Below are 15642 nucleotides of genomic sequence, written 5' to 3' on the forward strand. Positions count from 1 at the left end.
GGCTGGTCACATGGATGGATACAGTCAGGCTGGTCACATGGATGGATACAGTCAGGCTGGTCACATGGATGGATACAGTCAGGCTGGTCACATGGATGGATACAGTCAGGCTGGTCACATGGATGGATACAGTCAGGCTGGTCACATGGATGGATACAGTCAGGCTGGTCACATGGATGGATACAGTCAGGCGGGTCACATGGATGGATACAGTCAGGCGGGTCACATGGATGGATACAGTCAGGCGGGTCACATGGATGGATACAGTCAGGCTGGTCACATGGATGGATACAGTCAGGCTGGTCACATGGATGGATACAGTCAGGCTGGTCACATGGATAGAAGAGTGGCAAATGGAATTAAAACCGGAAAAATGAGAGGTGATGCATTTTGGGAGGACTAACAAACTAAGGGAATACACTGAACATACTGTTGGAAGGAATGACCATTCAGGAGTGAGCAGCAGTAGCGGGGCAGTAGGGTAGCACAGTGGCACAATGGTTAGCACTGCTGCCTCAGTGCCAGGGACCTGGGTTCGATTCCCAGCTTGGGTCACTGTCTGTGTGGAGTTTGCACCTTCTCCCTGTGTCTGCGTGGGTTTCCTTCAGGTGCTCCTGTTTCCTCCCACAGTCCAAAGCTGTGCAGGTTAGGTTGATCGGCCATGCTAAATTGCCCCTTCGTGTCAGGGGGATTAGCTCGGGTAAATGCATGGGGTTATGGGGATAGGGCCTGGGTGGGAATGTGGTCAGTGCAGACTCGATGGGCTGAATGGCCTCCTTCTGCACTGTATGATTCTAGCCAGATCTGTGGCACTGCAACTGGCTCCAGCACACAGCTGGAAACGGTAAAGGTAAACAGGACCATAGTGATAGGAGACTCGATAGTCAGGGGGACAGACAGCAGATTCTGTGGCCACAAACGGGAGTCCAGGATGGTGTGTAGCCTCCCGGGTGCCAGGGTCAAGGATATCTCAGAGCGGCTGCAGAGGGAGTGCGAGCAGCCAGAAGCCATTGTGCACGTTGGCACAAATGACAACAAATGAGGGCTGATAGGAGATGCAGTACTCAGCAACGGCAAGCTGAATAGACACGGTAGGCAGGAGCACGGCAGGGAGCAGGGAAAACCTGTTGGATTAAATTGTCTATTTCAATGCAAGGCGGCTGACAGTAAGGCTGATGAACTCAGGGCTTGGATAGATACATGGGACTGGGATATTATAGCCATAACTGAAACATGGCTACGGGAGGGATGGGACTGCAGCTTAATGTTCCAGGGTACAGGTGCTTTAGGCGGGACAGAAGTGGAGGAAAGAGAGGAGGGGGATTTGCATTCCTGATGAAGGGGAGCATCACGGCAGTGGTGAGGGATGAAATAATTGAGGGATCATCCAACTCGGCTTTGTGGGTGGAACTAAGAAATAAGAAAGGGATGGTGACTTAAAGTTGCACTGTGGGCCCCCAAATAGTCAATGGGAATTAGAAGAACAAATATGCAGGGAAATTGGAGAGACTTGCAGGAGTAATAGAGGTGTCATAGTTGGGGATTTTAATTTTCCTAACATAGACTGGGATTGCCATAGTGTTAGGGCTGAGATGGGGTGGAATTTGTTAAGTGTCTTCAGGAAAGTTTCCACAGGTAGTATGTGGAGGTTCCAACTCGGGAAAGGGCAAAACTTGACCTACTCTTGGGAAATAGGGTAGGGCAAGTGACTGAGGTGACAGTGGGGGACCACTTTGGGACCAGTGACCATAGTTTTATTAATTTAAAATAGTTATGGAAAAGGACAAAACTGGTCCACAGGTGCAAGTTCTAAATTGGGACAAGGCGAATTTTGATGGCATTCGGCAGGAGCTTGCAAGGGTTGACTGGAGTCGCTTGTTTGAGGGCAAAGCGACCTCCGGCAAGTGGGAGACCTTCAAAAGTCAAATAGCTAGAGTTCAGGGTCTTTAGGTTCCTGTTAGGGTGAATGGGAAAGGCTGGGAGGAGTAGGGAATCCTGGATGACAAAACATGTTGACGTTTTGGCCAGGAAAAAGGAGACATGGCTCAGGTACAAGCAGTTGGAACCAAGGAATTCCCTGGAGGTGGACAGGGAGTACAGGACTATACTCAAGAAGGAAATTAGGAGGGCAAAAAGGTGGCTTGAGGTAGCTTTGGCTGAGAGGATTAAGGTGAATCCAAAGGGATTTTTAAGTATATTAAAGGAAAAAAGAATAACTAGAGAGAGAAAAGGACCAAAGTGGACACATGTATTGAACCGCAGGAGATGGGCGAGATTTGCAATGAATATTTCTCCTCTGTGTTTACCGTGGAAAAAGACATGAAGACTTGGGGACCTGGGAAACTTAGTGGCAATATATTGAGGACAGTTCGCATTACAGTAGTGGTGGTGATGGACGTATTAAAACGTATGAAGGTTGATAAATCTCCTGGCCCTGACCAGGTAGATCCAAGAATACTGCGTGAGGCTAGAGAAGAAATTGCGGGAACCGTGGCTGAGATATTTGTATCATCGTTAGCCACGGGTACGGTACCAGAAGACTGGAGGATAGTAAATGTTGTGCCCTTATTTAAGACGGGCTGAAAAGAAAAACCTGGGGATTATAGACTGGTAAGCCTAACACCACAGTAAGTTACTGGAGAGGATTCTGAGGGAAAAGATGTACAGGCATTTGGAAAGACAGTGTTTGATTAGTAGTCAGCACAGCTTTGTGCATGGGAGATCATGCCTTCCAAATTTGTTGGAGTTCTTTGATGAAGTGACCAAGAAGGTTGATGAGGGCAGGGCGGTAGACATAGTCTATATGGTAAGACCTTTGATAAAGTTCCACAAGGTAGGCTGCTCTGGAAGGTTAGATCACATGGAATCCAGGGAGAGCTGGCAAATTGGATATACAATTGGCTTGATGGCAGGACACAGTAAGAGTTTTAACAACACCAGGTTAAAGTCCAACAGGTGTATTTGGTAGCAAATGGCATTTGCTACCAAATAAACCTGTTGGACTTTAACCTGGTGTTGTTAAGACTCTTATTGTGTTTACCCTCGTCCAACACCAACATCTCCACCACTTGATGGCAGGAAACAGAGGGTTATGGTGGAAGGATGCGTGTCAGACAGGAGGCCTGTGACGAGTGGTGTACCTCAGGGGTCAGTGCTGGGCCCATTACTGCTTGTTATCTATATCAACGATTTGGGTGAGAATGTACAAAGCATGATCAGTAAGTTTGCAGACGACACTAAAATAGGTGGTATTGTAGACAGTGAGGAAGGTTGTCAATAATTGCTGCATGATCTTGAACAGCTGGGAAATGGGCCAAGAATTGCAAATGGAGTTCAATTCAGAAAAGTGAGAGGTGTTGCATTCTGGAAAGTCAAATCAAGGGAGGACTTTCACTGTAAACGGTAGGACCTTAGGGAGTATCGTGGAACAGAGGGACCTTGGAGTTCAGGTGCACAGTTGTCGAAAGGTGGAGTCACAGTTAGATAGGGCAGTGAAGAAGGCATTTGGCATGCTGGCCTTCATCAGTCAGGGCATTGAGTATGTAAGTTGGAAAATTATGTTGCAGTTGTACGGGACGCTGGTCAGGTTGTGTTCAGTTTTGGTCACCTTGCTATAGAAAAGATGTTATTAAACTGGAGAGTGTACAGGAGATTTCCAAGGATGTTGCCAGGACTCAACGGACTGAATTATAGAGAGATTTTTTTTCAGGCTAGGACTTTTTTCTTTGGAGCTTGGGGAAACTGAAGGGTGATCTTATAGAGATTTATAAGATCATGAGAGGCATGGATAGGGTGAATGCACTGTCTTTTTCCCAGGGGTGGGGAATCGAGAACTAAGGAGCATAGGTTTGAGTTAAGAGGGGAAAGAATTAATGGGAAGCTGAGGAGCAAATTTTTTTTACAGAGGGTGGTACGTGAGCGGTATGAGCTGCCAGAGGGAGTGGTTGAGGCAGGAACATTGACAGCATTTAAAAGGTATTTGGACAGATACACGGACAGAAAAAGTTTAGAGGGATATGTGCCTCTACGTTTCAGCTTCAACCTGCACCCAGGGTGGAATGAAGCATCAGGGCTGAAATAGAATTGATGAATGCACCCAGGGGCTGAGGGGTTGCGTTTGAATGTGCAGGTCGAAGTCACAGGTTTACAAGGTGCTCTCAATGAAACTGCACAAGGTGCTATCCTGTGGATGTTCCACACTGCTTCTACTCTGTGCTGGTGTGGAGGGAACAGTGGTGGATGCAAGGAGTCCTGCGTGGAACTCTGGCACGAGAGGCTCGCACAGCAACAGCCCTTACCTTTGGCGGAGCCGGCACTGAGTGCACTGGAGGCCGGCAGCACCGTGGCACCGCGGAACGCCCGCTCCAGGTTGTTGTGCTGTTTGGCCAGCTGCTCTAGGGTCTCCTCCAGCCGTATCCGCTGTTCCCGCTCATGCTGGAGGGCCTTCTGCCACTTCTTACTGTGAGTCTGTGCCAGTAGCAGGAAGTCACGACAAGCCTGCAACAAAGAAAAGAGAAAGACCGTGTTAAGGAGCCAATAATAACCATAGGCCCTCCACCTTTTACCAGGTGAGGGAGTTGGATTAACATCAGTGGAGATACAGTCAGTAACACAGGGTGCTGGGGGCGAGGGGTTACTGAGTGACAGTGTGAGGGAGCTGGATTCACATCAGTAGAGATGGTCAGTAACACAGGGTGCTGGGGGAGAGGGGTTACTGAGTGACAGTGTGAGGGAGCTGGATTCACATCAGTAGAGATGGTCAGTAACACGGTGCTGGGAGAGAGTGTTAAGTCAGTCAGAGAGATAGAGTAAGGGTGGCAGATGGCTGTGCTTTGGCTCACATTGATCATGGCGTTGGATGTGATGCGGAAGAGCGTGGCTCGCTCGTTGACTTGTTTAATCTTCTCCGAGCTCTCAGGAGGCAGCTTGAGGTTCTCCAGCTCGCTCAGCGAGCGCTGTAAGGCTGTGCCGTGCTTGGCAATGAGGTCGTTGCACGTCGATAGGTCCTCTACCTTGCTGGTGAGGGTCCGAAGCGTGTTCTGTACTTCTGTCTTGTCCGCCTGCGAGGCAGGTTCCTCGTCTGCAGAGTCATCTTTAAATAGGAAGGGGACATCAAATAATAGGGTGCGAGTCAAAACACAATCTTCACTTGGGGGAGGCAAATAACTATGCTTCGATCGCATTCGCCCAGAGGGAACCAGTCTCAATTGTCATTCACTTCCCTCAACAATGGGGGGAGTAGATTCATCAATCACACCCACCAGAGGCAATCTCGCAAGATACCCAGTCATCACTAAATATTAAATCCTCATGCTGCACCTCCTGCAGGGAGCTAAATGCTCACTGTGTCTCTTCCCCTGGGACAGCTAGCTTGAGTTCCCCAGGGCAGCGAGCCGCCCGCCCACCGCCTCACCCCCCCACCCAGGGCAGTGAGCCGGCCGCCCGCCCCTCTCCAGGGCAGTGAGCCACTCATGCCCCTTCACCCGTGTACCCCTCCCCAAGGCACTGAACCACTCGTGCTCCCTCCCCAAGGCAGCGAACTGCCCATCTGCCCCTCCCCTGGGCAGCAAACCGCTCATGTGCCCCTTCACCACCTCCTACCTGATTCAGCCTGCATCTTGACTGCCTTGGCCTTGGCCAGTTCCAGGGCTGTGATCCAGCGCTGCCTCTCCACCTCCGAGCTAGCCTTCAGGTGGTAGGTCTGAGCTCCCCCATTCGAGATGATGAAGTTACATGAGTCCTCCACAGTGATGTTGGCGGTAGCGAGGTTTATTGTCCCACGACATGTGTGACCCATCTCCGCCTGGGTCCTTGGGTTGGAGCACAGGGTGAGGGGCGGAGGGGTGAGGAGAGAGAGAGAGAGAGAACAGTTAAGGATTCTGCACCCGCTACACAACCAACCCAAGGCACACATGTCCCACTCTACTGCTCGGATGGGTCACATGAATGACTTTTCCTGTCAGGAAAGGCCTAACAAACGAGGCCTCGTTTCCCTCGTAAACGGAACCCCCAGAGGATTCATGAACGAGGTTCTTCTGAGGGAGTGAGAGAAGTTTCAGAGTGCAAATTAAAACACAGAACCTCAAAAGGAACCAAAGACAGAGTTGCCCGTTTGATTCACACCCTATCCACCACTTCTTCACGAGGAGACAGCACGAAACACTGCAACCAAATTGGGTACAGCAAGGCCCCTCAAACAGCTCTGTAACAACTGAACAGATAACCCTTGCTTCATGTGTTTAATTGATATATGTTGGGGCCAGTACACCAGCAAGAACTCTCCTGCATTGCTTCTAATAGGGGCTGTCTGACCCTTAGCTTCCACAAGAGAGAGAGAGATAGATGGAGCGACAGAGAAAATAGTAGCAGGTGGAGGCCTTTTGGCCCTTCGAACATGCTCCAGGCTGATCATCAAACTCAGTAGCCTGATCCTGCTTCCCCCCGACCCCATACCCTTTGATCCCCTACGCCTCAAATGCTATATCAAACTCCTTCTTGAAAACATTCAATATTTTGGCTTCAACTACTTGCTGTGGTGGTTGAACACACTCTGGGTGAAGAAATTTCTGCTCATCCCTGGCTCAAACCGTCTACCCTGCAAGCTTAGACTGTGACCCCTAATTTCGGACATCCCAACCATCGGGAACATCAGTCCTGCATTTACCCTGGATGACAAGTAGCACAGAGGGAGTGGGATGAGGGGTAACGCTGAGGGAGCAGTGAACTAGACAATCGTCTGGTTGTCAGTGATGCCTGGGACACTGGGGAGAAATCTCCCCCTGATCTTCCTCAAAAGCAGCACTTGAACAAGTGGAGGAGGTTAAAAGGGCAGCATCGACCTTCAAGCAATCAAAACACAACACGGCTTGTTTACACAACAATCACACGGGCAGAAGGCAAAACAGAAAGCAGCTCTCAGAGCGCCACATTTAAACTGCTCAGTGCCGTTAGCAGATGCAGTTACAATGAGACTGGGGCAGAGAGAGAGAGAGACTGAGGCAGAGAGAGAGAGAGACTGAGGCAGAGAGAGAGAGAGAGAGAGACTGAGGCAGAGAGAGAGAGAGAGACTGAGGCAGAGAGAGAGAGAGAGAGACTGAGGCAGAGAGAGAGAGAGACTGAGGCAGAGAGAGAGAGAGAGACTGAGGCAGAGAGAGAGAGAGAGACTGAGGCAGAGAGAGAGAGAGAGAGACTGAGGCAGAGAGAGAGAGAGAGACTGAGGCAGAGAGAGAGAGAGAGAGACTGAGGCAGAGAGAGAGAGAGAGAGACTGAGGCAGAGAGAGAGAGACTGAGGCAGAGAGAGAGAGAGACTGAGGCAGAGAGAGAGAGAGAGAGACTGAGGCAGAGAGAGAGAGAGAGAGACTGAGGCAGAGAGAGAGAGACTGAGGCAGAGAGAGAGAGAGAGAGACTGAGGCAGAGAGAGAGACTGAGGCAGAGAGAGAGAGAGAGACTGAGGCAGAGAGAGAGAGAGAGACTGAGGCAGAGAGAGAGAGAGAGAGACTGAGGCAGAGAGAGAGAGAGAGACTGAGGGAGAGAGAGAGAGACTGAGGCAGAGAGAGAGAGAGAGACTGAGGCAGAGAGAGAGAGACTGAGGCAGAGAGAGAGAGAGACTGAGGCAGAGAGAGAGAGAGACTGAGGCAGAGAGAGAGAGAGAGACTGAGGCAGAGAGAGAGAGAGAGACTGAGGCAGAGAGAGAGAGACTGAGGCAGAGAGAGAGAGACTGAGGCAGAGAGAGAGAGACTGAGGCAGAGAGAGAGAGACTGAGGCAGAGAGAGAGAGACTGAGGCAGAGAGAGAGAGACTGAGGCAGAGAGAGAGAGAGACTGAGGCAGAGAGAGAGAGAGACTGAGGCAGAGAGAGAGAGAGAGACTGAGGCAGAGAGAGAGAGAGAGACTGAGGCAGAGAGAGAGAGACTGAGGCAGAGAGAGAGAGACTGAGGCAGAGAGAGAGAGACTGAGGCAGAGAGAGAGAGACTGAGGCAGAGAGAGAGAGACTGAGGCAGAGAGAGAGAGACTGAGGCAGAGAGAGAGAGACTGAGGCAGAGAGAGAGAGACTGAGGCAGAGAGAGAGAGAGACTGAGGCAGAGAGAGAGAGAGACTGAGGCAGAGAGAGAGAGAGACTGAGGCAGAGAGAGAGAGACTGAGGCAGAGAGAGAGAGACTGAGGCAGAGAGAGAGAGACTGAGGCAGAGAGAGAGAGACTGAGGCAGAGAGAGAGAGACTGAGGCAGAGAGAGAGAGACTGAGGCAGAGAGAGAGAGACTGAGGCAGAGAGAGAGAGACTGAGGCAGAGAGAGAGAGACTGAGGCAGAGAGAGAGAGACTGAGGCAGAGAGAGAGAGACTGAGGCAGAGAGAGAGAGACTGAGGCAGAGAGAGAGAGACTGAGGCAGAGAGAGAGAGACTGAGGCAGAGGGAGAGAGACTGAGGCAGAGGGAGAGAGACTGAGGCAGAGGGAGAGAGACTGAGGCAGAGGGAGAGAGACTGAGGCAGAGGGAGAGAGACTGAGGCAGAGGGAGAGAGACTGAGGCAGAGAGAGAGAGAGACTGAGGCAGAGAGAGAGAGACTGAGGCAGAGAGAGAGAGACTGAGGCAGAGAGAGAGAGAGAGAGACCCTAATGAAAACGGAAGGCAAATTTTAAGCTATAAAACTGTCTCATCACCAACGAGACCGAGAGGCACACAATAGGTGTCAGCTGGTACCAGGCAGCACCAGGCAAGGTGCCGGGGAGGCTCCAGTCGCTGACGAGCTACTTATCTTATCGGGAGTGAGTGAAGGTCACAGCCTGGGGGAGGCGGATAGACACCAACACAACATGAATGAACGAGAGAAGGAAATGGTTCAAAACGAACACATCTCACCTTGAACGCTACCCTGTGCTCGGCTGGTCAGTGCACTGGCTGGAACAGCACAGGGCTCCCCCCAATCCAGGTTCCAGAGTCCAGTCGGGAAAGAGCAGTGGTCGCACAGAGGGGAGGTTATCCATGGAATCTTAGTGCGCAGATCAACTGCCTCATTACCAACGAAAACTGCCCGACTCCAAATAAAAGCCCCTTCAGAGGACATGGAGGTCATAGGACACGCAGGAACACATGCAAATCTTCACCAGTTAATGGAGGCCATTCAGCCCACTCCCTTGGTGCCTGTGCCAGCTGTTTGAAACATTTAAGTCTTGCTCCCCTGATTGTGTGTTCTTGGCCAAAGCCCTGTAAGCTTTCGCCCCGTTAAGTATTGATCCCAGTTCCCTTTCAAAAGCTCCTACTCTCGTTCCGAACTTGTGTTCCCCAGTTACCGAGCCTCCTGCCAGCAACTGGTTTCGCCTCATCAACAAGGTGTGCTCACCATAACAGGGAAATGTCCAGCCAATTTGCACACAGCAAGGTCCCACTAAAGAGGGAAAAATAACCAGATAATCTGCACTTTACTTATTAAAAGTGAGTGTGGGGGATCAATATTGCCCTCAGATCACTCGAGAGCTCTCACCCTGTTCTGCTGTCAAATAATGGCTCTGGGGTTATGATCCCAAAGGAGCAGCCAAGCCTCAGTTCAAAGTTTCGCCTGGAAAGGCAACTGCTGAAATCTTGCTGCCGTTCACGCGGTGGGATCTTGTGGTGCCACCGACAGCGCACTCCCGCCACAGATCGTCAATGGGAAATCCCATTCACAACGGCGGGACCATAAGATTCCGCCGCCAGCGAGTGACACGCTGCCTCCCGCTGCCACACACATGCCAGCAAGTGGGAGAAAAATCCCACCCAACATATACAGTCCTGCACGGTGCACCCTCAGCATTGCTTTTCAAACAGTGCAGCCCCCTGAAGGCGCAGAACTCACTCTGTACTAAACAGTGCAGCGTCCACTCCACAATGACCCTCCGACAGTGTGGCGCTCCCTCAGTACTGACCCTCTGACAGTGCGGCACTCCGTCACTACAGACCCAGACTATCAGCTTGGCTTCTTGTACTTAAGTCTGTGGAATAGGACTTGCAGCCATGACTTTGTCTCAGAGGAGTGCGCACCACAGCTGGAACACCTCTTATTTGATGTTTGTTGAATGAATTGATTGATGTATAATATGGAGAGGTGTGCTGAGGTGCAGTTTCGGACTTTCGTAGTCCAAGGCATCAGGTTGACTCATTGTGACTGGATGACTGTTCATGTTCCATTACGAAGAGTCAAGGAGATTTACAGCATGGAAACAGGCCCTCTGGCCTAACTTGTCCATGCCGCTTTTTGTTTTAAACCCCTTCGTCCCAATTGCCTGCATTTGACCCATATCCCTCTATACCCATCTTACCCATGTAACTGTCTAACCGCTTTTTCAAGACAAAATTGTACCCGCCTCTACTGCTACCTCTGGCAGCTTGTTCCAGACACACACCACCCTCTGCGTGAAAAAATTGCCTCTCTGGACCCTTTCGTATCTCTCACCTTAAACCTATGCTCTCTAGTTTTAGACTCTTTAGACCTTTGGGAAAAGAAATTGACTATCTAGCTGATCTATGTCCGTCATTATTTTATAGACCGCATTAGATGAGCCCTCAGCCTTCCACGCTCCAGAGAAGAAAGTCCCAAGTCTATCCAGCCTCTCCTTCTAACTCAATCCATCGAGTCCCGGTAGCATCCTAGTAAATTTTTTCTGCACTCTTTCTAGTTTAATAATATCCTTTCTATAACAGGGTGACCCGAACTGTGCACAGTATTCCAAGTGTGGCATTACCAATGTCTTGTACAACTTCAACAAGACGTCCCAACTCCCTGTATTCAATATTCTGACCAATGAAACCAAGCATGCTGAATGCTTTCTTCACCACTCTGTCCACCTGTGACTCCACTTTCAAGGAGCTATGAACCTGTACCCCTAGATCTCTTTGTTCTGTAACTCTCCCCAACGCCCTACCTTTAACTAAGTCCTGCCCTGGTTCGATCGACCAAAATGCATCACCTCGCATTTATCTAAATTAAACTCCATCTGCCATTCGTCAGCCGACTGGCCCAATTGATCAAGATCCCATTGCAATCCGAGATAACCTTCTTCACTTCGACTATGCCACCAATCATGATGCCATCTGCAAACTTACTAACCATGCCTCCTATATTCTCATCCAAATCATTAATATAAATGACAAATAAAAGTGGACCCAGCATCGATCCCTGAGGCACACCACTGGTCACAGGCCTCCAGTTTGAAAAAGAACCCGCTACCCTCTGACTTCTGTCATCAAGCTAAATTTGTATTTAGCTACCTCACCCTGGATCCTGTAAGATTTATGCAACAACCTACCATGTGGTACCTTGTCAAAGGCCTTGCTAAAGTCCATGTAGACAACATCAATTGCACTGCCCTCATCTACCTTTGTGGTTACCCTTTCAAAAAGCTCAATCAAATTTGAGACACATGATTTTCCACTCACAAAGCTATGCTGACTGTCCTTAATCAGTCCTTGCATCTCTAAATCACATAGAAAGGGACATAGAAAATAGGAGCAGGAAGAGGTCATTTGCCCCTGCCTTGCCATTCAATATGATCATGGCTGATCATTCAATTCAATATCACGATTCCGCCTTCCTCCATTATCCTGGATGAGTAAACCTCCTGAGAAGGAGCAAACTCCTGGCCTGCCACGAAAAGGGCCAGTGCGGAACAGCATGATTTTTTTTTTAAACTGAGGTGCTGAGGTTTTTTTTATAATCACTCGTAGGACGTGGGTGGCGCTGGCTGGCCAGCATTTATTGCCCTTCTCCAGTTGCCCGAGGGCAGTCAAAAGTCAACCATATTGCTGTGGCTCTGGGGTTATATGGAGGCCAGACCAGGTAAGGACGGCAGATTTCCTTCCCTAAAGGACATTAGTGAACCAGATGGGTTTTTCCGACAATTGACAATGGTTTCATGGTCATCAGTGGATTCTTAATTCCAGACTTTTTAAAAAAAATTGAATTCAAATTGCATCATCTGCCGTGGTGGGATTCGAACCCAGGTCCCCAGATCATTAGCTGAGTTTCCGGATTAACAGTCTCATGATAACACAAGGCCGTCGCCTCCCAGTGCTATTACAAATGTGATAAAAGGTTTTTAAAAAGTGAGGACAAAAGCAGGGACCAGAGAGTGACCTGGGCATTTATCTCAGTCTCTGATGTGTGTTCATGATCTGGTCTCTGGGTCTAATTTGCTCATGTGATGATGAAGCGAGGTGAGGCGGAGCAATATATACAGCGGAGACGTGAGCAGACTGAGCAGACAAATGGCAGATGCAGTTTAATGCAGAGAACGCAAAGTGAACAAACAAAATGCTGGAAAATCTGACAGCATCTGTGGCGAGAGAATCGAGTCTGGGTGACCCTTCGGCAGAGCTGAAGACAAGGAAAATAGGTTGAGATTTGTACTGTGAGGGGATGGGGTTGGCTGTAATTGATCCGAAGGGCATAGACAACAAAACAAAGGGAATGTAAATGGTGATGATAAAGGTAGGAACAGTGCTAAGAGTGTCCATTAAGATATCAGAACTTGTGAATGCGAGAACAAAGGTGCAGAGTGTAGAAATATGGCAGATGGCCCTAGTGGGGTGGTGAAGGGGAACATAGAACGCTACATTGCAGAAGTAGGCCATTCGGCCCATCGAGTCTGCACCGACCACACTCCCACCCTAATCACAGGCATTTACCCCAGCTCGTCCCCTTGACATGAAGGGGCAACTTAGCATGGTCAATCTACCTAACCCGCACATCTTTGGACTGTGCAAGGAAACCGGAGCACCCGGAGGAAACCCACGCAGACACTGGGAGTGTATGCAAACTCCACACATACAGTGATCCAAGTCGGGAATCAAAACCGGGTTCCTGGCACTGCGAGCCAGCAGGGAGGGGTGTGGAACAAGAGATAATACAAATGAAAAATAAAAATAGGAATATAAAGTAATAAAAATGGATAAATAAAACGAAAGGAAAAAATGAAAATAAATGGGAATTGGGTTACGGTTGGGGGGGGGGAGGATTCATGCTCTGAAGTTTTTGAACTCAATGTTCAGTCTGGAAGGCTGTCAAGTGCCCAATCGGAAGATGGGGGCGCTGTCTCTCATTGGGCTTCACTGGAAAATTGCAAAAGGCCAAGGACGGACATATGGACAGGAGAGCAGGGTGATGTGTTCAAGTGGCAAGTGACAGGAAGGTCAGGGTCCTGCTTGCGGACGGACCAAAGGTGCTCTGCAAAGTGGTCACCCAGACCACGTTTGGTCTTGCCGATGCAGAATAAACCACATTGGGAACAACAAATGCAGTGATAGAGCAGATTGAAGGAGGTTCCCGTGAAGCGTTGCTTCACCTGAAAGATGTGATTGGGAGGACAAAAGGGAGAAGGTTAAGGGCAGGTGTTGCACCTTCTACGATTGCATTGGCGGTGGGTGAGCTGTTGGGTGTGATGGAGGAATGAACCAGGGTGTCCCAGAGAAAATGGTCCCTGCGGAATGCTGACGGGGGGGGGTGAGAGGAAGGTGTTGAGTGGTGGCGTCCCGCCGGTGTTATGTCCGTTTCCAGCATCTGCAGTATTTTGCTTTTATTTTGCAAAGTAAAAAGATTCATGTGAACCACATGGCGCAATTTTAAAGGGTAGGCAGGGGAGTACACAGCAATCCTTTAAGATGGATGGACAAGGATAGTGTTCAGTCTTCAAGGGACGAGTCAGGAGTGAGATGAAATACTCTCCCTTTGCCTGGATTTGTGCAGTTTCAACAACACAAGCTCAACACCATCCAGGACAAAGCAGCCCCAACTTGATTGTCAACCCCATCCACAAACATTCACTCCCTCCATCACCAACGCACAGTAGCAGCCGTTTGTACCACCCACAAGATGCACTGAAGGAACTCACCAAGGCACCTTCTGCAGCACCTTCCAAACCCATGACCGCTACCATCTAGAAGGCAACAGACTCGTGGGAACACCACCACCTGGAAGCTCCCCTCCACGTCACTCGCCATCCTGATTTGGAAATATATCAGCCGTTCCTTCACTGTCACACGATCAAAATCCTGGCGCTCCCTCCCTAACAGCACCTCAGGGACAGTGGCAGTTCAAGAAGGCAGCTTACCACCACCACCTTCTCAAGGGGCAATAGGAATCATAGAATTCCTACAGTGCAGGAGGAGGCCATTCAGCCCATCGTGTCTGCACCAACCACAATCCCACCCAGGTCCTATTCCCGTAACCCCATATATTTACCCTGCTAATTACCCTGATACTAGGGGAATTTTAGCATGGCCAATCAACCTAACCCACACATCTTTGGAGTGTGGGAGAAAACCCACACAGACACGGAGAGAACGTGCAAACTCCACACAGACGGTGATCCGAGGATGGAATCGAACCCGGGTCCCTGATGCTGAGAGGCAGCAATGGTAACCATTGTACCAACTTGTCACCTTGGGTTCTGGGGAAGGGTTAGGTTGGAGGTTCTGGGTGATGGGTAGCAGAGGTGGCTCTGTTGGGGTGTGCATTGTGGAGGTGGTTTAGAGATGGGCAATAAATGCTGACCTAGCCAGTGACACCCACATCCCAAAAACGACTTTTTAAAAGTTGAGAAGACCGTTTTCAAAAAATTAGGAATTGCAGACTCTACAATCTCGAGAGAAAGATACATACGTATTTGGGAATCGAAATAGGGAAGTACTGATTACAAAACCAAGCTCTACTAAGCATTTGTAAATCACTATGGCTACCTTTGACCCACATAAAAAGAAAATATGTAACATTTCTAAGTTGTCCGCGGAATCTGTAATGGGTTTAAAAGTCCTGAAGCGTTTGCATCAATAATGAAGGGATCCGTTTTAATTTTCTCGAACGATAAGAAATACTGAGTCCGTGTCAGCAATCCATATTGGCGACTTAGATGACGACACTGTCATATATCCAAGCTTGCTGACAATACAAACATTCGGTGGGAATGCAAGCTGTGAGGAAGGAAAGAGGTTGCAAAGAGATATAGACAGGCCACGTGAGTGGGCAACCAATTTACAGATGGAAGAACATGTGGGTGGACAAGGGCAAAATTATTGACTTTGGTCACAAGAAGAGAAGAATATTTGATAAAAGGAGTGAAACTTGTAAATGTTAATGACCAGAGAGATATGGGTGTATTGATACAAAGAGCACAAAGTTAGCATGCAGGCAAATGGCGTGCTGCCCTTGCTTGCAAGGGGGATTGGGTCCAGAAATTGAGAAATCTTGCTCCATTGTAAAGGGTTTCGGTGAAACCGCGGCATACTGTGCGCAGTCTGGTCCTCTATTTAAGGAATGATATATATTGTTGCATTGGAGCTGGTCGAGCGACAGTTCAATCCTGGGGAGAGGGGATTGTCCTTTGGTGAGAGGCTGAGTAAATTTGGCCTATATTCTCTAGTATTGAGAAGAATGAGGGGCAATCTCATCAGAACCTACAAAATTCTGAAGGGGTTTGATGGGTGGACGCCAAGAGATTGTTTCCACTGGTCGAGGTATCTAAAACATGGGGCGTACACCCACACCCCGCCCCCTCCCCCCCCTCTCACACATGTGCATGCCCCCACTCTCTCCAACAGTGTCCTCCATCCATGCATTCTTTGGACATACGGCACGAAACCGGAGTACCCAGAGGAAACCCGCGCAGACACAGGGAAGAAT

The 15642-nt window shown here is 49.3% G+C and overlaps 1 protein-coding gene across 1 annotated transcript in view; it reads right to left on the reverse strand.

Annotated features, from left to right (window-relative positions):
• Positions 1 to 15642, reverse strand: part of LOC144505308 (oxysterol-binding protein 1-like) — a 49333-nt gene that overhangs the window by 10463 nt on the left and 23228 nt on the right. Inside the window, exons 2-4 of the mRNA XM_078231424.1 lie at positions 5602 to 5810; positions 4842 to 5092; positions 3994 to 4497 (exon numbers count right to left, since the gene is read on the reverse strand). Coding sequence (XP_078087550.1) covers positions 3994 to 4497; positions 4842 to 5092; positions 5602 to 5810 — 964 coding nt within the window. The remainder of the gene's footprint in view (positions 1 to 3993; positions 4498 to 4841; positions 5093 to 5601; positions 5811 to 15642) is intronic.

Source organism: Mustelus asterias, chromosome 16 (genome assembly GCF_964213995.1).
Source record: "Mustelus asterias chromosome 16, sMusAst1.hap1.1, whole genome shotgun sequence".
Taxonomy (NCBI): Eukaryota; Metazoa; Chordata; class Chondrichthyes; order Carcharhiniformes; family Triakidae; genus Mustelus; species Mustelus asterias.